Consider the following 21,499-nt stretch of genomic DNA (forward strand, 5'->3'; position numbering starts at 1 on the left):
CCACTGTCTTTCACATACTACGGTGTTATTAGTATCAGGAACATCATCTCTTGGTATTATAACAATCCAACGTTTTCGTTTTTCAATGTTTCTTGGAAGTCTAAATGTTTTAACTCTATTCTGAGGATTATAATTGCCATTGCAATTTGTTACACAACATCGACGAACCATTTTTTAAATACTAAATTAAATTCTTTGCTTAATCCTTCACCTCTCAACTAACTTTTTTTTTTAAATTTGGAAGTTAGTTAAAATGATTACGGGTGTTTGGTTATTGTAACTTTTATGAAAATATTAAACTTATGTATATATATATTCAACTTAAATTAATTTTATTTAAAAAAATTTTAAATGAAAATTATTTTGTTAATTTTATAATAATTATTTATTAATATTTTATAATTATTATTGTTACAAAAAAAACCACCCCCGTATTTATTTTGTAAAACTGCTTGTTAGTTTTTCAAATATAAAACTATCAGTTTCTCCAGTTTTTTACGCTAGCCGCTAGCAGTTTTTTACGCTAGCCTCCAGTTTTTTACGCTAGCCGCGCGTTGGCAAGGCCTGTTGTATAGTAAGCCATGGTCAGACTGCGACCCATTTTCATAGCGTGTAATGCAGACTTTATTCTATCATTTGTTGCTTCTCTCGGTATTTTTCGAACACAATTTCTCACCATTATTTATGTTTAAATATGTTATCCAAAGAAATATAAAAATCTTAAAATTTAGACTTAATTTATATACAAAAACAGATAAACATACAAACGCACATAATTGTGTATTGTTACTTAATACAATCTTATTAATTCAATGTTTTAGACACAAATAAAACTTTTTAATAAAGAAGTTAATTAAAAACATACTTAAGAATTATTAAGCTTAATATTACGATATTGACATAAACAAATAAAGCCCTAATTACTAATATACAAAACACGTAATAATTTTATATATACTTATAAATAATTTTTAATTAAAAAAATTTATAATTTAAGTAGATGTTTCAAGTAGTTTTTCAAGTTATATTTTAGTTATATTTCAAGTATCATTTACTTAAATGTTGTAATAAAACTTTTCTTTACTTAGCAACATCTTATACCTTTAACTAAATATATAAAACTATTTATAAAAAACATTTACAAATACAGTGGGTGCTCATATTATTAGAAACACGACCAAATTTTAAAAACTTTGTGAATAAAGTTCAAAATTAACAAAACATTTTAACAAAATAATTTTTTTTATTTTACAAATAGTATGTATGTACCTTTTACTTTAATCTGGAAGTTTGGCAACATTGCATTTCATCTCATTATGAAGTTATAGGGTTTTTCCCGAATTTTGACAATTTTGGCAGTTATACCTGTGTTGTTGTCGCGTGAAGTGCTGTTTGTGTATTGCTCACTTTTTAAAGTTTTCAAAGATTTTTTTATTGTTTTGTTATTGAGTTCTATTTATGTGTCTATTTTTTACAGTTAAACATGATTAAATCAATATTTTTACATATAATTTGACTTCTATAACGGTTTACTAGAATCGCGTGTTTTGTTCAATATGGGAAAGGCAAAAGATGTTTCACCCTCAAAAAAAAAGAGAAGTTGGAGCATTATTGAAGAATACTTCTTATTCTCAAAGGTGTATAGCATCAATGACAAAGGTTTCAGTGGCAACAGTCAACCGAATAAAAAAAAATCTGGACAAAAATGCTGATTATACTCCTCAACAAACAGGACATTGAGGTAGAAAACGGCTAACAACGCCAAGAGACGATAGAAAAATACGAGATATTTGCCTAGAAAATAGGAATAAGCCTAGGCGAATACTAACCACTTTAATACAAGATACTGGAATACCAGTATCTCCAATGACAGTTCGTCGCCGACTCAAAGAACAAGGATTTAGATGCTGTCGACCTGCTAAAAAGCCTAAGCTCACTCTAGCAATGCAACAAAAACGCCTTGCTTGGGCTAAAAGTCATCGGCATTTGACCGTCGATGACTGGAAAAATGTAAGTACTTCATTTATAATTGTACACATTCCATTTAGAGATTTGCCTACATTAAAATTTTTACTTATAAGTTTTTTTGATGTTGTTTAGGTATGTTTCTCGGATGAATCGACAATCCAGATATTGATGAACAAATCACAGTTTTTGCGTAGACGAGCTGGAGAAAAATTCCACAAAGACTGCATCTTAGAACGTGTAAAGCATCCTCTAAGTATAATGGTATGGTCTGTCATTAGTGGACACGGAACAGGGCGCTTATATATCGTTGAGGGAACTATGCGTCAGGACCAATACATAAAAGTTCTTGACACAAGATTGGTACCACAGTTGAAGGAATGGATCCCAAAGAACCAAAAATTTACATTTATGCATGATTCTGCCCCATGCCATAAAGCAAAGAAGGTTACAGAGTACCTAAAAGCAAAGAAAATTCCAGTGCTACCATGGCCTGGAAACTCACCAGATTTAAACCCTATTGAAAATCTGTGGGAGATCATGAAAAGGGAAATTGCTTCTGAAATGATCACCAACAAAATACAATTAATTGAAAAGATGATCAAAGTCTGGCACAATAACATAGATATTCAAAATAATGCAATAAAATGCATAGAAAGTATGCCAAGACATGTAGAAGCGGTAATAAGTGCCAAGGGAGGGATAACAAAATACTAAAATAAATCACCAATATGTAATCTTTTGCTTGTACAATAGTGGAATTATTTAAAAAAAATATAAATAAGTATGTTTTTTGTAATAAATATAGACCGCAACACTCAAAAGTTACGAAAAAATAGTCTGCAACCTTTTTATTTCTATAATAAATAACCTTTAACACATAATTTTCAAAAAAAAGACAGTGTTTCTAATAATATGAGCACCCACTGTATGTATAATGCATCTAAACATCTAAACCAACATATAATCAAAGTCGACAACTAAATATTTCAACGCTATTTGGTGACAATCTTGTTGTTCAAAATGGCAGTGATCACGTAAAACCTCAAGGCAAGAAAGCATCTTACCCCACGAAGCAAAGGGCATATTGCCTCATCTTTAGTAAACACAAACTTAATACTAATAAAACTAACTTTATCGCTCGGGTATTAAAATTTTTTTAGTTTTATATTATTTTTGGATAAATTCTCTGTAAAACAACAAATTTCTTACCTAAATCGCATGAATATTGACTGTCCAATAAAGATTTACTGAGAAAATCCTATAAAAAGTTATACATCGTATAAAACCTCAACTAATAGCAATATTAAAAACATTTTTTGTTCCGTGATCTTAACTTTATTTAATAAGCACAAAACCACAAAGACTTCTTGCCCCACAGGTTATCTAGTCCCACCCTACCTTATATTCCTGATCCTTTAAGTCGATTAGATAAATGTAGTACTTGTATTTTGTCTTTGTAATGTAGAATTTTAACAACAATCGTTCTAGTTTTATTTTCTTCTTTTTTTCCAACTGTGTGAGCCGTCTCGATATCAACATTCTTAATATATAATTTGTTTTCAAATAAAATTAAAAAGTTTTTTTTAGCTTCAACCCAGGCTTCTTATTCGTTTTCGAGATGCCCGTCGATACAAAGATTGTTCCTTCTGAGTCTATCTTCTAGCTGTAGTAAATTATTTTTTTCTTCCTCGCCTATACTGTTTTTATTTTAAATTTTTTTTTCTAACTTGCATACCTTTTTTTCTTGGATATCTTGGATAACTGTTAGGTTTTCTTTGATAACTTTATTTGCCTTTTCTAGGATTCTTACTCTTTCGGTAATGTCTTTAAGTTTAGTGTTTATCTTTTCGTTTTTTTTTTAAAGAGTCGCAAATTTGTTTTGATTTATGTATTTCATTAAGTAGCTCATTTATTTTTACGTTAGTTATTTTTAGGTTACCACTAATAAGCTTAAAGATATCTTTCTGCTGTTTTAAAGATATCTGTTTAAAGATATCTTTCTGCTGTTTTAAAGATATCTGTTTAAAGATATCTTTCTCTTGAAAAATATCGAAAACAACATTTGTTAATGTTAGTGTTTCATATGTATTCCCCGTTTCGTGAGATTTCTTTAGAACTTTGAGACAAATTCAAAATTAATTTTACTTACATTTTCAGCAAACTCCATTGCTTGATAAATGTTTGATATAGGAGCTGGTAATGAGCTTGAGTTTTGCATTTTGAGAAATGTTTCATTTATATATAAAAAAAACATTATCTTTAATTGATGGAAAATACTATCGAAGAACATCTCCTTATTTAGGAGCAACAAATTGAAAAAATAGAGCTCGTGCTCCACCTGCTCAACCAACGGCCAGACGCTTTGATATTTTTAATATGACCAACCATTGGGTACAATGAAACATACAAAAATAATGAAAAAAATTTTTTACGACCAAAGATTTTACGACGTCCCTCCATTTTTGATCAATCAATGTAGTGTTCAATTCGTTTTAGAACTTATTAGCAAAGTTATGGATAGAGACGAATGCATTTTTATTGTTGACAATTGTATTTGTAAAAATGACATGGATTCGTGGAGATCACTACTAGCTAAGCTTGCTATATCAGGCCGCTACATAAAGCATTCGTTGTGGCTTTTAGCTCAAAGGTATACAAGGATACCTTGAGTTGTCCTCAGCTTATCAGCTAAGCTATTCAATTCAACTGCATTGGTATATTACATTTAAATAAATGGTCGAGCTTCAGAATGATCATAGAAAAAAAATGGTCAAATTATAAGTAATATCAAAGTAAAACAGATAAAATAAAATTCTTTATTCAAAATTTACGCTGCTGTCTTAATACAAATGCACTCTCACGCACATAAGCAAGTCGAGCTGCTATGATTCTAACAATAATAAATTCACTTTTTTTCGGTGTTCTTATCGTAAGCGTTGTTATTATATTTTTATTATTACATTTATTTTGAGGAAGGCACTTTTTACATATATTAAAAGTTGTATGATAGAAGAAATTATGAGGGAGGAAAAACCCAGTTAAAACAGAAGATAGCTCTGTTAGTTTGTTTAGATTAAAGCTAACAGCTTGTTTTTCAGGAGGAAACAGTTTAAAACTTCTTGGAAGAAGACTGGCCCACCAAGAGCTAAATAATATGACTGCTGATAAAATAATTTCAATATATAGCTAATACACAATCCGAATGGGTAAAAGCATGGGTACATAAGTTTCAAAAACGACAACAATAACCTATACAAAGCTTGTGAAAAAATTTTTCCCAATTGAGAATAAATAAGGTTTATGAGCTATTCTTGAACTTATAAACAATAATGGAAGAAACAATAATATTAAAAACAAATACAAACAGGACAAGTTGCTGCTGCTTTACTCTCTGCACTAAGTAAGCAGAAAAAAAAGAATCTTGAAAATGCAAAAAGAAGAAGCAAAGACGAAAGAAAAATTAGCTAAAAAAGAAAGTAAAAGTAAAAGCCCTTCTACTTTTGAATTTAAAAATATTGTTCTCACTTATGCTGCTATAGGAGTAGAATCTATTGTAGTTTTTGTTGCATATTTTATTTATGCAAAAAAAAAAAAAAAGAGTTACCTCCTCTAAAAATAATAAAAACAGAGCTGGCGCCTATTTCAGCTCATCCCAAGCCAAAAAAAAACCCATATTAACCAGTAAAAGATTGCTGGAGTATTTTTAAAGCTCGTCTCATAGTAAGATATATATATGTAAGTCTTGGAGCGTCTCTGGACGATTATTAACTTTGTCGTCTGCTGTTTTTTGCACATTCTGGTCAACTAGTCTTAAAAATGTTACAAACATTTTTTTCGAAATTTATTTTCTGACACATGGGTTCTTAACTTTCTGAAAATATGACAGAGCTAGTCATTACTATAGACTAAACTTCTTTTAAAGAAGCCGGAATTGGAAATCTTTCGTAAATATTTGGCAGCACCGGATATAAACAAACTTCACTTTTTTCGATTATTATTTTATCATTTATTTATTGTACAATTTGCAGCAACATTTTTCTCGAGTTTCAAATACAAGAAAAGCTTTGGAAAAAGAGATCAATGTTCCATCAGGTTTATAAAATTTTAAATGAAGCTGCTCAGTAAGAAATGGTTGTAATGAATGTCAGTTTAAATTTTGAGGTTCCCAAACTTGTTAGCACTCTTTCATTCAATTTCAAAGCGTAAGGTCTCAAATATTCTTCTTGGATTGCCTGGATATGTTGCTGTGTTGCTAGGTAAAATGTCGCACTCAGTAAAACTAAAAGAAATGCTTGGAGAGTCTAGGCCGTCTTTCCAAATTATTCGCTTCAGACTAATCTCTGAATAAGTTTATGTCATTGACGGAATTGTTAATGTATATGTTACAGTAGAATTTATAGTCCAATAAACTGTGTGATTTCGACCCATCTTGTATTTATTGAATACCAATGTCTAAATTATTCACTCAAAAAAATCGTATCACCAATTTTGCAATACAGCCTGAAAAGTCAAACGCTGAAATAAACATCACAATATTAGATATCCTAAGAAATGGTTGACCTAACCGTTGTTATTTAAATGGGATGTTACCATACTTCTTCTTCAAAAAAATGTTCTACAGCCTTGCTAGTTCGTGCCGTAACTTGAGCGATGAAATAAATATTTTAAATACTCAAGATATTTTTCAAGCTGTAACACCTAAAGGATTTTATGCAGACACCCAACAATTTTTGGCAATAAATTTTAGATCTGCCAGTAATGGGCATTTATCGGGAAGTGGTCAAAAATAAAAAAACACAGGAGATGGTATCCAAATAAATATTTCCTGATCGGCTGGCACTGGGTCAGTAGACGTTATTATATTCCTTGCCACGTACGCTTTTGCTCAGTTCAAGCAAGGACGATTCCGTAATATTGCTTATTAATTTAATTAAAAAAATTTTATTTGCTAACATATTATTCGTTTTCATTTCTCCATAGAATAGCGGCTTGATAGTATTTAACCATGGAGGAAAATGTTTTTTGATGGGTTAACAAAATGTTTTCTTAGAGAAAGTATCAAAAAAGCTCTAGGAGGGGGGTACAAAAAAATTTAAGTGGGCAAAGTGCGGCCGTGGCGCAGTGGTTAGAGCGCTTGCTTTATAAGCAGGAGATCCAGGTTCGAAACGAGCTCTGGATAAATTTTCGCGTCACGGTAAGGAAGGAGGCGTGAACTTCCTGGTTAAATGCACTTCCGCAGTGTTCTGTGACAAGACCGTAAGGACTTCTTGGGGCACCTTAAAAAAAAAAAAAAAAAAAAAAAAAAGTGATCAAGTGACGTCAAACTCCACTTTTATATCTTCTGAGATTTCTGCCGCTAATTTTATAAGATTTTTAAAACCGCTAACTACTCTAACTAAAGTAACACAAATTAAACAAGAGACAGAAAAAATATTCCTATAAAAGTTAAACCCGACACCATCTGTTATGAATAACAAAAAACAAGACATTATTTATTTTAGCAGAAAAATAAAACGTGAATTTAAATTTTAATGAGTAATACATTTTAATTATTTATTTTTTTTAATTTAAATGAAGGAACAAAAGTATAAAATCATCATCATTAGCATAAAGTAAATTAATATCGTGAGAGTTAAAAGTTATACCAAGTAACGTTTTTTTTAAATATTGCATACTATAATTCCTGAGGGAATCGAATTGATTAGATCACCTTTTAAATATACTTTGAACAAATAAGTAAATATATACATATATATATATATATATATATATATATATATATATATATATATATATATATATATATATATATATATATATATATATATATATATATATATATATATATATATATACATATTTATATATATATTTATATATATATATATATATATATATATATATATATATATATATATATATATATATATATATATAATATTGTAATAACAAAATCTTTGCTTCCAAAATTCTTGAAACTTTTTATAAAAAAAGTTTGACCCATAAATTTCATCTCTAAAGTTATAATTAATATTACTTACAATTTATAAAATATAAAATTTTATAGCCATGAACAAAGAAATAAACAAACTTTTTTTTTTACTTATTTGAAAATGCACTGTTCGAATGCTAATAAAAGTTAAGATTTTATATAAACGAACTAAATAGGAGTTCTCTAACTTTTAAAGAAAAACTTTCGTCAATTATATTTTATCAACAGATAAACTTATATATTATTTAATAAATTATTATAATTTATAACATTAAAATTATATAAATCATAAATATTATTGTATTAAAACTAAAATAATAATCAAATAATTAAACAACTCGGTTCTGTTGTTTGCTGTTTTTCGAAATTATTTAAACAGTTTGCGATATTAAGTTTTGTTAACATTGTATCCGGATGGTTGATACCTAAAATTTCAGTTTGTATTTTATCAACAGAATAATAAATTTCTAAAGCTTCGTTATATTTTCCCATATTGCTCAAACAGCTTGCGATATTATGTTTTGTTAACATTGTATTCGGATGGTTGATACCTAAAAATTCAGTTTGTATTTTATTAACAGAATAATAAATTTCTAAAGCTTCGTTATATTTTCCCATTTTGTACAAACAGTTTGCAACATTATTTTTTGATGACATTGAAGACGGATGGTTGATACCTAAAAATTCAGTTTGTATTTTATTAACAGAATAATAAATTTCTAAAGCTTCGTTATATTTTCCCATATTGATCAAACAGATTGCGATATTATGTTTTGTTAACATTGTATTCGGATGGTTGATACCTAAAATTTCAGTTTGTATTTTATCAACAGAATAATAAATTTCTAAAGCTTCGTTATATTTTCCCATTTTGTTCAAACAGTTTGCGATATTATGTTTTGTTGTCATTGTAGACGGATGGTTGATACCTAAAATTTCAGTTTCTATTTTATCAACAGAATAATTAATTTCTAAAGCTTCGTTATATTTTCCCATATTGTTCAAACAGTTTGCGATATTATGTTTTGTTAACATTGTAACCGGATGGTTGATACCTAAAGTTTCAGTTTGTATTTTATCAACAGAATAATTAATTTCTAAAGCTTCGTTATATTTTCCCATATTGATCAAACAGTTTGCGATATTATGTTTTGTTAACATTGTATCCGGATGGTTGATACCTAAAATTTCAGTTTGTATTTTATCAACAGAATAATAAATTTCTAAAGCTTCGTTATATTTTCCCATTTTGTTCAAACAGTTTGCGATATTATGTTTTGTTAACATTGTAGACGGATGGTTGATACCTAAAATTTCAGTTTTTATTTTATCAACAGAATAACAAATTTCTAAAGCTTCGTTGTATTTTCCCATATCGTACAAACAGAGTGCGATATTATGTTTTGTTTCAAACGTGAATACATTATTTTCACCATAAGCCTTTGTATTAAAATTTTGAATAACTTTTAATATTTCGATTGCTTCTTCAAATAAACCTTTACATACAAACAATTTTTGAATAGAAGACGTCATATTATGGAAGGTTTTCGAAAATTTTATTTCGTTAGTACGAAACAAATAGATAAAATGAAAAACAAAATGATTTCCGTAATCCACGTGATCTTTTACTTCATTCAATTCAACTTTAAAATAATTTTCGATTAACTCAAGATATGTATTTGTTGTTGAATTTCTCTTTTGAAAATATTTACATGTCAACTGTGTAAGTTCGTGTATTGTATATTTTTTATCTTCAAAACAGTTTAGTAAAGAGTAACTCATTAGTAATCCAATGGTTTTATCTATAAAAAATTCATCGTTTACTTCCAAATGATTTGAGATTTGGATTATTAATTGTTGACTGATGTTTTGACCGTCGCAATGAGATAAACAGTTTAGTAATTTAAATAGGAAAGGTTGTGTTTTTTCTAATTTTATTAAAACTAAGTTAATTGCTTTTATTGTAGACTTTGATTCTTCTTCGGTTGGAAAGTCATTATTGTCTAATATTTCTGATGGTTTTGATCTATATCGATCTATATATTTTTCTATCGAAATTTTATGTATATTTATATATTTTATTGCCTGAGTAATTGCAAACGGATGATAACCAAGTTCTTTAATTAAGTTTCTTATGTTTTCATCTGTGTTTTCTTTAATATCATTTTTAACCCAAGTAAATGCTTCTTCAAAAGAAAAAACATCAACTAGCATTTTATTTACATTATTCGACAACGTTCTCCATTGGGAGGTAATCAACGTAAATGAATTCGGTTTTTTTGAAATGTACATGGATAAATTTTTAACACTTTCATCGTCGACATTGTCAAAAATATACAAAGTCTTCTCATTTTTATAATAGTTGTGAATTTTTTCAACAACTACTTTTATATTAAAATATTCACCTTTCGAATCATGAACTTCAAATCCTAATATTTGACATTGGTTTCTCATTGAAGTTTGTAACATTCCATAAGCTGCATCAATCCAAACAAAGTTGTTATAGAAGTTATAAAACACTTCACAATATTTTCTGGCAATATGTGTCTTTCCGACGCCCGACATTCCAAATAATACTAAAGGTGACTTATTTGCATCTTGTAAAAAACATTGATGAATTTCACGAAGTAGTTTTTCGCGTGAAAATAAATTTTTTGAAAAAGGTTGAACACCTAAAAATATACGCACGATTAGATCTATTATAAATACTTATTATCTCAATTAAAATACGTTTAATATCGTTTATTTACTAAAATGTTTCAATTTTTTACTAAATTCTTCTAATTTTTCAAACACAATGCGTTATTATTAGCGTAATACGTCGAACTCAAAAAAGTGTTTAAAAATATAAAATCATAATAGTTTAAAAAAAAAAAATTGAAAAAGTTTTATGTTACACTATAAGAATTTTAAAAATTTAAAAAAGTTTTCGTAAACAAAACTCAATGTACTTTGTAAACTTAACATTTTGAAAAAACGTCAAGCAATTATTGTTACTCAAGAGAATACACGTAAAAATACAATTTAATTTGCACTAAATTTAAATTTCTGAGTTTTAAACTGAGTTTTTAAGTTTAAATTTCGGCTCATGAGAAAAATATTTTTTATAGCATGTGTTTTACCAAACCTTAGTGCAAATGTTTAAATTTTTTAAAAATTATCCTTTTTTTAATATATATACATATATATATATATATATATATATATATATATATATATATATATATATATATATATATATATATATATATATATATATATATATACATATATATATATATATATATATATATATATATATATATATATATATATATATATATATATATATGTATATATATATATGCATATATATATATATACATATATATATATATATATATATATATATATATATATATATACATATATATGTATAAAATATATATATATAATATATATATATATATATATATATATATATATATATATATATATATATATATATATATATATATATATATATATATATATATATGTACATATATTTTTTATTCTATTTTTTTTGGTTACGAATTCTAAATGTTGGCCAATTTATTTAATTAATAAACATAATATATATGCAGTTTACTCTCGTTATGAGTTTAACTTCAAAAGTTTTAGTAAATATTCTATGAAACTTCAGCTAATGTACTGAAAAATTAATTCTAGGTACACCTTCAGACCATTGTATACTTTTGTACTATGTATTATTGTATACTATTATACTCTTGGAAATTGAAGTGCAGATAACTGATGCACTAGAATTGCCCATTGTTTTTACTCTGAGGCTCTAAATAAGAAAATTTGCAAACCTAGATATATAGCCTACATATCTAAATGAAATGTTAAGATGTACTAGTACGTTTTTCCTATAATTATAAGTGATCATGTACCCAGAAAACGTTCTCCGTTATTTCGACGTTACAGTTAGGTCAATTTTTTGAAGTTTTTTTTTTTTCTTCTTAAGTTCTTCATATTGTCCACGAAGAGATTATTTAATTAACCTGAAAGAGAAACACGTATTTTGAAACTTTTAAAGCGTAACTTAAGTTTGACTGGAAGATAAAAAAAATGGAAAATCATGTATAGAAATTATAGCAAAAGGCCTTTTACCATGTTAATAAAAATATTGTAAAAGGCCTGGTAAAAAAAAAATGTAAACTTAACCTGGAAAAACTTTGAACATTATCTATTTAGATCTATTATTTTAGTCTTTTAATTAATGAGTTTTCAAAGTCATCATGTGACATCATGTGACATCATGTGACATCATGCGAGAACCTGTAGCAGGAGTAGCAAAAGAAAAAAAATGTTTTCTAGAATATTTAATCTTGTTTTACATACCTTTTTTAATGAATACAATGAATGGAATGTTCCATCAATCATTATAAGAAGAAAAAAGGACAATCTTTTAAACAAGAAATGGCCTGTCAGATAAAAACTTTGTTAAATTATTTTGACAATTTCAAACCCAGTGGATGAGGATGCGTTTTTAACTTTAAGTAATGCTACTTAATTTGCTCGGTTTACAAAACTTTTTATTTTAGACACAAACATCAGGGTTTAAAATACCATAAATTATTAGAAATCATTTTCAGTCGGCGAAGGTGCAAAAGACTGGCTCAGTTTTTATTTGACCTTCGTAAAAAATGACGTGTATATATATATATATATATATATATAATATATATATATATATATATATATATATATATATATATATATATATATATACATTTATATATATTATGTATATATATTTCTGATTAGTCTTTGTTGATAAAATACAGTGTTAAGCATGACATTTCTGCAAAGAAAAGATTTTCCCAAGTGATATTTATTCGGTGCTTGAGATTAGTCAAAAGAGTATTTTACCTCCAAAACAATTAAAGATCAAAATGAAGATATTATTATTTATAAGCCTGGGAGAAAAATCTTTGATGTTAGCATCCCAGGAAAAAAAGTTCTATAGAATTTCTATAAACTTTTTGAACATATGGTCTATAGAAATTCTATAGAATTCTATAAAATTTCTATAGAATGTCTATTAATTTCTATAGAAATTGCAATAAAACTTTATTTTCTATAAAATAAAAAGTAGAAAAAAAGTTCTATTGGAATTTTTATAGAAATTAAAAGAGGTTCTGTAGAAATTATATAGAATTCTGTAGAATTTCTATAGACCATATGTTCCAAAAGTTTGTTAAAATTCTATAAAACTTTTTTTTCCTGGGATATGTGCGACAGTGGCATTTAAAGAAATTGGCAAAAGTCTAACCAGCATGAAAACATTTTGTAGCGTTATGAAAATGCCACCACTAATGAGTTTAACTTCATGCAATAGTATTACAGCTAATTTGCAAGTGTCATATGTAAAAGCTGCCCAGAGTTCAATGTTAATAGCATCACAAGAATGCATAGAAAACAATATTCAAATTGACTCGCCCATGTTCGTGAAAGACTTGACAGTAGGAATGTAACTTTCAGTGTAGACGGTACATGGCAGAAATGAGGATAATTATCCTTGAATGATGTGGTGACTGTTGTTTCTAACCGTAAATGTGTTGATACCCAAACACTGTTCAAAAACTATATAGGATGCAAGTTCTGAGAGTCAAAAATAAAAATCTCAAGCCTATAATAATTGGCATGCTTTACATAGCTTTAACATTATCTTTAAAGAAAGTGCTGGAGCAATGGAATCAGCTGGTGCACTTACAATGTTTAAACGTTCTGTCAGAATAAACAGGTAACGATAAACAAAATACTAAGGTGATAGTGATAGTAAATCATTTAAAAATTTATTTAATTCAGATTCTTATCCTGGATATAAAGTTGTAAAGAGTGAGTGCGTTGGACATGTTTAAAAAAGTGGTTGGGTCACAATTGAGAGCGATGAAAGTGTTAATTGAGAGCAATAAAATGGAAAACTATTAAGTAATGATAAGCAACTAACTGACAAGGGAAGAATGACTGATAAAGGGATTAACACGCTTCAGAATTATTATAGCATGGCTATTTGTCAAAATAAAGGTGATATATATATGGCGTTAAAAAGAATGTTGCTTACTCATACATCATTGTTCAGCAAACGATGATCTTGAAGACGGTCATAAATTTTGTTCTCGTACCATTGAATCTTGGTGCAAGTACCAATTGGATAAATTAAACAATGCTTCTAAATACAAAGACATTTTATTTTAACCAAAGTCTATAAGTAATTTGATTGAACCAATATTTTTTTCTTCTCGGAAAGATCTTGGCTCAGACTCAAAATGTTACCGGGTTTTGCATTTATTTTAATAAAAATAATATCCATTTAAAACAACCATTACATTCATTTAAAACATTGTGACAATCAATTATAACAATCGTGATTTCCAATTAAAACATTTAATGCACGCGCAATCTAAACATACTATATTATTCAAAAAAAAGAGTTTTTATTTATATATTTATTTATTAAATATCATATAAATTTTTTTTTTTATTGTTATTGTAATAATCTATTTTATTCTAATAGAATTTATTTTAATTTAAAATGGATGCCATTTTTGTTTTACTTTTTTCCATTTAATATTTTTTTGCTCGTATATTTGCTGTACACCATTGCCCTATTCTTATTTTATAGAATACACATCTCTCAACATCAAGCCTCTAGGTGTATTTTCTAAGTAAGGCGTACACACATACCGGGTTTTGCATCCATTTAAAGCAAATATGACATCCATTTAAAATTAAAATAAATTCTATTAAATTAAAGTAAATTAATATGATGTTAATCAAATATAAATTTATATTATACTAATAAATAAATATGTACACAAAACCTTTTTTTTGAATAATAAAGAATGTTGAGGTTGCGCATGCGTTAAATGTTTTGATTAAAAATCACGATTGTTTTAATTGATTGTTATGATGTTTTAAAATAATGTCATGGTTGTTGTAAATAATTGTCATGGTTGTTTTATAAGGATGCGAAACCCGGTAATGAAACGTTGAACATTATTATTTTGGTCTAAATATAATTGACACTGTTGTAGCATTAACAGTATTGTTATTAAACGATGGATCAAGTGGTATTTTGGAAGTTTTTAAAAACTTAATTATTGATTCTCATATAGTTCAATTACAAAGTTTAACTCAAAAAGACAAAATGCATATTAATCAAGTAAATAAAAAGCCAAGCGATTCAGGAAAAAGACAAAGAAAAAAGTAAAGAGCCAACAGAAAAATTTATGAAAAAAGAGAGTTTTGAATAATTTTTATATACTATTTATATGACATTTTTTTTTATTTACTGCTTTTACAAATTGTCTTATTTTTTCTCTGTTGAAGGTTGTGAATTATGTATTCTACCAATTGTTTTAAAATTGTGCACAACTGCTCCTAAGTAATTATTGTTTAAGTTCTGAAATTTAAAAGAAATTTTAACTTTTATTACTATTTTTAAAGTTTGCCCCCTTATTTACAATTGGTTAAAAATCAAAAATGTCTCAAAGCATTATGGATAAAATACTTATGGTATATCTTTTTAAATGCCTGATCGTGCTACCTAATTTTAGCATTACGAGTAACATCTTTGAGTTTTTAGATATTCTTCGTTTAAAAGTTATTCTTGATAGTAATTACCCTCTATTTTTCCCAAAAAGGACTAATTATGAAAATAATTTTTTTTAATATATATATATATAAACAAAAGATTTTTTTTTGTTTTTCTTTTTGAATACAGAAAAATATAACTTTAAATCATATTACTAAATTTTTTTTTTAATGTACCACCTTAAATAAATGTCATATTAATTTTGTATATTTATAAAATACTTTTTTCCATTAAAACAAATATTATGAAATAAATTTTTGTTTTTTTGCTTGTTTACAAAAACAAACAAGGCTTCTGAATGAAGATAATGACGATCTTATCATCAGAACATTTTATAAGTTTAAAACTTTTTGACATGTTCCTTAATTTTTCAAGACATAAAAAGAACTTTCGCGCTACAAAAAATTTTATATATATATATGAATTATATATATATATATATATATATATATATATATATATATATATATATATATATATATATATATATATATATATATATATATATATATATTTTATCTATAAACTAAATATATAAATCTAAAGAATATTTAGTTTATAGATAAAATTATATATATATATATATATATATATATATAATTTTATCTATAAACTAAATATATAAATCTAAAGAAGATCCCAAATGTAATAAAAATACATATGTAATAAACTTATATGTAATAAAATAAGTCAGATCTTATTATCGGAATCAATAAAAGAGCAAACATTACTTAAATGTAATATATATATATATATATATATATATATATATATATATATATATATATATATATATATATATATATATAAAGTAAATATATCTCTTTATAGTAAGAAATACAATAAAAGTATTGCAATAAAAAAGACAAATACGTGTTTATTACAAAAAGTATTTATATATATGGTCATTATATATATGGTCATTATATATATGGTCATTATATATATGGTCATTATACATATGGTCATTATATATATGGTCATTATATATATTATTTATATATATGGTCATTATATTATGGTCAAAATCTCATTGTTATTTATTTATTTATAAACATTTTTATTTTACGTAATGAAATTTTACACAGGTTTTCATATAATAAAAGTTTAAGAAAAAACGAAATTTATTTGCTTTAAACCAGAGATTAAAATTTTTGAGTTTGAAGTTCTTAGTTTTAAACAGAGTATTTTGATTGGAGTGATTGAAAAACAAGTTAGTATCCAGAGCCGGCAAATTTGGATCTATTGTTCGCAGTTTGCAAATGTCAGCTACCGAGGACTTCTTTTTCCTTTTTTTTTAGGTCTTAGTCAGGAAAAAAGTTTTTTTCGGGCTTGGTTGGCAAAAAACAGATACGTTACCCCCTCTACCTTTAAAATCTGTTAGTATTGTCAGTATACATTATAGAATATATTTTAGGGGAAGATAGGAGAATGTGTTATAAGATAAAAATCTTAAGAAAACTATATTTATTATTATTATATATTTCGTCATTTTACACACTTCACAATGTTATCTATAAATTTAAACAAATGTATATAATTACAAGCTGACTGAGGCAAGTAGAAGTCAAAGTGTCTTATCATCAAGCCCCTTGGTGAAATACAGAAAAATACAATAAAATTTTACATTTTCCAATTTTATATAAGAGTGAAATTAATAAGTTTGAAAAAAATAAAAATTTAAAGGTTTAAAAAGAATTTAGTATTAGTATTAAGAATTGCTGTAACTGGTGTGAGCCAGTGAGTGTGGTATTAACACACTATGACAGTCCATTTGCTTGATTGCTGCTCATCCAGCAATCAAGACCTGCTTTAAAACTGTTATCTGATTTTGTTTTAACCAACTCGCTTGGCAAGCTATTCCACAAATTAGCCGATCTATTAAATAAAAAGTTTTCACGACAGGCTTGCTTAGTGATTTCTTTGACATATTTAAAGCTGTGACCTCTTGTTTGAGTTTGTTGAATACTAATTTTTTTGATTGTTTCCAAATCGTTAAAACCGTCGAAGAATTTAAAAAGTTGAATCATATCTCCTCGTTGCCTCCTTTTTGTCATCGTAGTCAAGTCAAGAGCTTTTAGACGATATTCATAGTTGATTATTTAAAGTGATGGTATTAATCGAATTGCACGATGTTGGACTCTTTCTAATAACTCAATTTCTAATTTTTCCCTTTTTAATTTCACCCTTTCGAATAGGTGACCAAACTTGTACTGCAAACTCTAACAGTTTTTTAAACAGTTTTTTTGTTTTTTAAAAATTTAAATTTAAAAAAAAAAGAAAAAAAAAAAAAAAATTGAAAAAATTGAATAAATTGAAAAAAATTATTAAAGATAACATATAAAAAATTACAAATCAGTACATATTCGAATACAATATTAAAAAAAAAATTACAAATCGGTAGATACGCGTAAACACATTCAATACAATATTAAAAATAAATAAAATAAATTAAAAATAAAAAATTATTTAAATTTAAAAAAAAAAATGGTTTATATACAAAATTGTTATTTTTAAGTATATATTTAACTAAACGTGTTTAGAAAAAAAGTTCTATAAAAATGTGTAATGTCCAATTATTTTTCCAAATGTATACAAAGCATAAAACATTATAAACATTAGGTTCGTAATTATTAAGTATTTTTGTCTCCATAAATAATGGTTTGGAATAAGTAAAAACGATCTGCGAAATTATTGAAGCGGATTGTTTCAATAATTTTGACAACATTTATGTAGCTACATCTGGGTTTTTCAGATGTAGTTTTATCTTTTAAATTATCAAAGTGTAATAACATCTGTGCAACTACGTCTGCAGATTTTAAAATGAATTTATTTTTAAGATGAATTCACTAATAATGCATTATTTTAACCAGTTGTAGATAGGGGAAAGGCACCTATGATGGCATAGCGCCCATGATGGCATACCGGTCATATTTCCATTAAAATTGGTTTTGGTAAAAAAATGATTAGACCTACATGACTATACTGACTTTACATTAGTTTTAGTGAAAAAAAGTCCCTTGTGCACAAGTATTGTTTTTATCATCAACAAAAATCGATTTTGGGGTGTGCTGTTGTAGTTTTATTTCCTTCGTATATTTAAGATTGTGATTTTACTATTAACAGTGCAGAAATAAAATTTTCATGCATTTTATATTCAAGTTTTGTGCATTTAGTGGAATAGTTGCTTTAATTTTATCTTTTGAACAAAGCAGACATAGCTTGTTTTAATAAAAATGATGACTTTTACCCATGATGGCATACTGACGAGTTGGGGGTGTTGAAATATTGACGAGTTAGGAAAACCTTTTTTTTTTATAAGAAAAACTTATTGTTAAGTGAAGTTAAATGAAAGCGATGCTCCAAAATTTTTTTTTGGTCCAAAAAATACGTAAAACGCAATATATCCTATGCGCATGCGCAAAATTTTACAATGCTGGTGTGTAGCATGATAAATTAGCATGGTAAATTAGGATGGTTTCGAGTATTTGGTAAATTAGAATGGTTTATTGTGTAGCATGGTAAATTAGTATATGGTAATTGTGCAGCATTAGTATATGGTATTGTGTAGCAATTAGTATATGGTATTGTGTAGCATGGTAAATTAGTATATGGTTTGGTAAATTAGTATATGGTAAATTAGGATGGTTTCGAGTGTAGCATGGTAAATTAGGATGGTTTCGAGTAATTTCTGGCTTTTCTGAGGAAAGACTCTAAGGTTAAATGAAATCATTAAGTTACCCTCGTTCCTAACTAGCCCCATCCTTCCCTATGCCATCATAGGAGCAGTGGTTGCCTTTGATGGCATACTTGTGTTTTTTTTTACAATAAGAATAACTTATAAAAAAAATTAAACTGATGAAAACTCCCAGGGTAATTATTGTTCTAGATGTAACAAGGAATGTATCCATATCAAAACTTTTATTATTGGTCTTCAGGATACTGAATAATGAAGCTTCAAAGTTAAGTATGCCATCATAGGCGCCTTTCCCCTATATAAAGTATTCTTTTCAGATTCAACTACATCTGGAAAAAAAAATTAACTAATAATGCATTATTTTAACCAGATGTTACTACATATAGAAATTTTTTAAAATTTTTATATGTAGTAACATCTGGTTAAAATCTGGTTAACTACGTCTAGAGAAAATTTTTTCAGATGTTATTGGACTTAGTTACATCTTATTTTAAGATGTTGTTTGGGGTCGTTGAATTTTCAGATGATAGTGGACAGGTGTTATTAGAGTAAAAGAAAAATACAGATGATCTTGTAAAAAAGTGTACAGTTGATCTTGCGCTACTCCACAGATGTTTTTGGACAGATGCAGTTATATTTTACACAAAATATTTATTGATAAATCTCAAATAAAAAGTCGCTTTGCTACAAACTTTTTAGGAGTGGTTTTCGACGAGAACATTACATGGAAACTACATATTGACTATATTTGCTCAAAAATATCTAAAGGTAACAAAGACTTATGTAAGTTCATCTAATTATATATAAATTATATAAATATTTGACAAAATTTATGTATTTTTAAAGTTTTGTCAATATTTTATTTTTTGTTTATAAACACGGACAATATGTAAACGGGGCTTGGTGATAAAACAGTCAATGTCTTCTTCTTGCTCTGGCCAATATTTTTAAATGTAATATGTCTTGATTGTAAATATATAAAACAGTAAAAAAAAATATGTATATATAAGAAAAAAAAATTATATAATGAGTTAATTAAATATTAAATTTAAATATATATAAATTATATATTGAATTAAATATAAATTTACTCTAGTTAAAGTTAATTAAAATGTTTCACGTAAAAAAAATTTCCACCTAAAATATAGTAGGTAAACAGTAGCGCGCCTATTAGAGTTCTTAAAATCTAAATTTGACTAGAAATGATCTTCCCAACTTCAAAATACCGCTAATTTGATTTATATGTCCACATAAACTTTTATATAAATATTATTGCTAACTTTTTGCATGTTTTATAACATTTTATTCGTGTCTGATCTACACGAATATGCCGAAGATACTTCTTCTGATCATTTCAACAAAGAAGTCCAAATCAGACTTCAACCTTTATAAAATATTTTCACGTATTATGTAAAAGCGTTTAACACATTTATTAAAAAGAAGTAAAAAACTTTCCTTTTCTTTTTTTTCACTATTTTTTATGCCAAAAATTTGTTGAGATGTAAACGTTTTTTTTTTATTATGTCATTCACAGTTTTATGTTCATCATTTGTATATTTTTTATTAATAACTACTTTTTTAGTCACTTCAATTTCATCAAAGTCGTTATAACAATTAAAAATCGTTGAAAACAATTTTTAGTTAGTAAATTTAAACAACAGCTGTGCTAAAATGAAGTATTCAGTACTGATCAACATGAAACGTATAGTTTCATGTTGATCAGTACTGAATACTTTATTTTAGAAATGATTATTTCACGAGCATTAACGATGCCGGCAACAACTCATAATACTACTACTGATAAATGAAAGCATCATTGAAACATAGTATTAAAAAAATTACCCATAAAACAGCTGTTTTTATGACAATCTTCTTAATTTAATTTAATATAGTTTTGAAACGCAGTTGTGCTAAAAAATAATATAAACTATTAATAAATGTTATATAATTAGTTCGAAAAAACTTAACAACAATAAAAACTATACAAAATCTAAATATTAGATAATATAAAAACAAACTTCTTTTTTAATCTTCACAAACAATTAGGCATGTATACAAAAAAAAGTTAAAACTATACTTATAAACATATACATTTTTAACATTTGAGTTTATTTGAAATAAACGTTTTCAACTTTGATAAATAAAATTACATGAAGTATTTAATATCTGAAGGCAAAGCCTTGTTTATTTAGATGTTTTTATTTGTCGAAAATACAAT

At 26.6% G+C, this 21,499-nt stretch overlaps 1 protein-coding gene across 3 annotated transcripts; it reads right to left on the reverse strand.

Moving 5' to 3' along the window:
* Positions 1–8,130: 8,130 nt before the first annotated feature.
* LOC136075570 (uncharacterized) lies at positions 8,131–21,202 on the reverse strand. 3 transcript variants are annotated; one of them, XM_065789091.1, is made up of 3 exons: positions 21,124–21,202; positions 14,058–14,159; positions 8,131–10,632 (listed from the first exon to the last, which is right to left on the reverse strand). In XM_065789091.1, exon 3 carries the CDS (start codon positions 10,523–10,525, stop codon positions 8,282–8,284), a length of 2,244 nt encoding a protein of 747 aa, XP_065645163.1. In that variant the 5' UTR covers positions 10,526–10,632; positions 14,058–14,159; positions 21,124–21,202; the 3' UTR covers positions 8,131–8,281. The 3 variants fall into 3 exon arrangements, with proteins under 3 accessions (XP_065645163.1, XP_065645162.1, XP_065645161.1); XM_065789090.1 differs by having other exon boundaries at positions 14,052–14,159; XM_065789089.1 differs by lacking the exon at positions 14,058–14,159.
* Between the last annotated feature and the right edge of the window lie 297 nt (positions 21,203–21,499).

The sequence above is a fragment of the Hydra vulgaris genome, chromosome 01, assembly GCF_038396675.1.
Source record: "Hydra vulgaris chromosome 01, alternate assembly HydraT2T_AEP".
Classification (NCBI taxonomy): Eukaryota; Metazoa; Cnidaria; class Hydrozoa; order Anthoathecata; family Hydridae; genus Hydra; species Hydra vulgaris.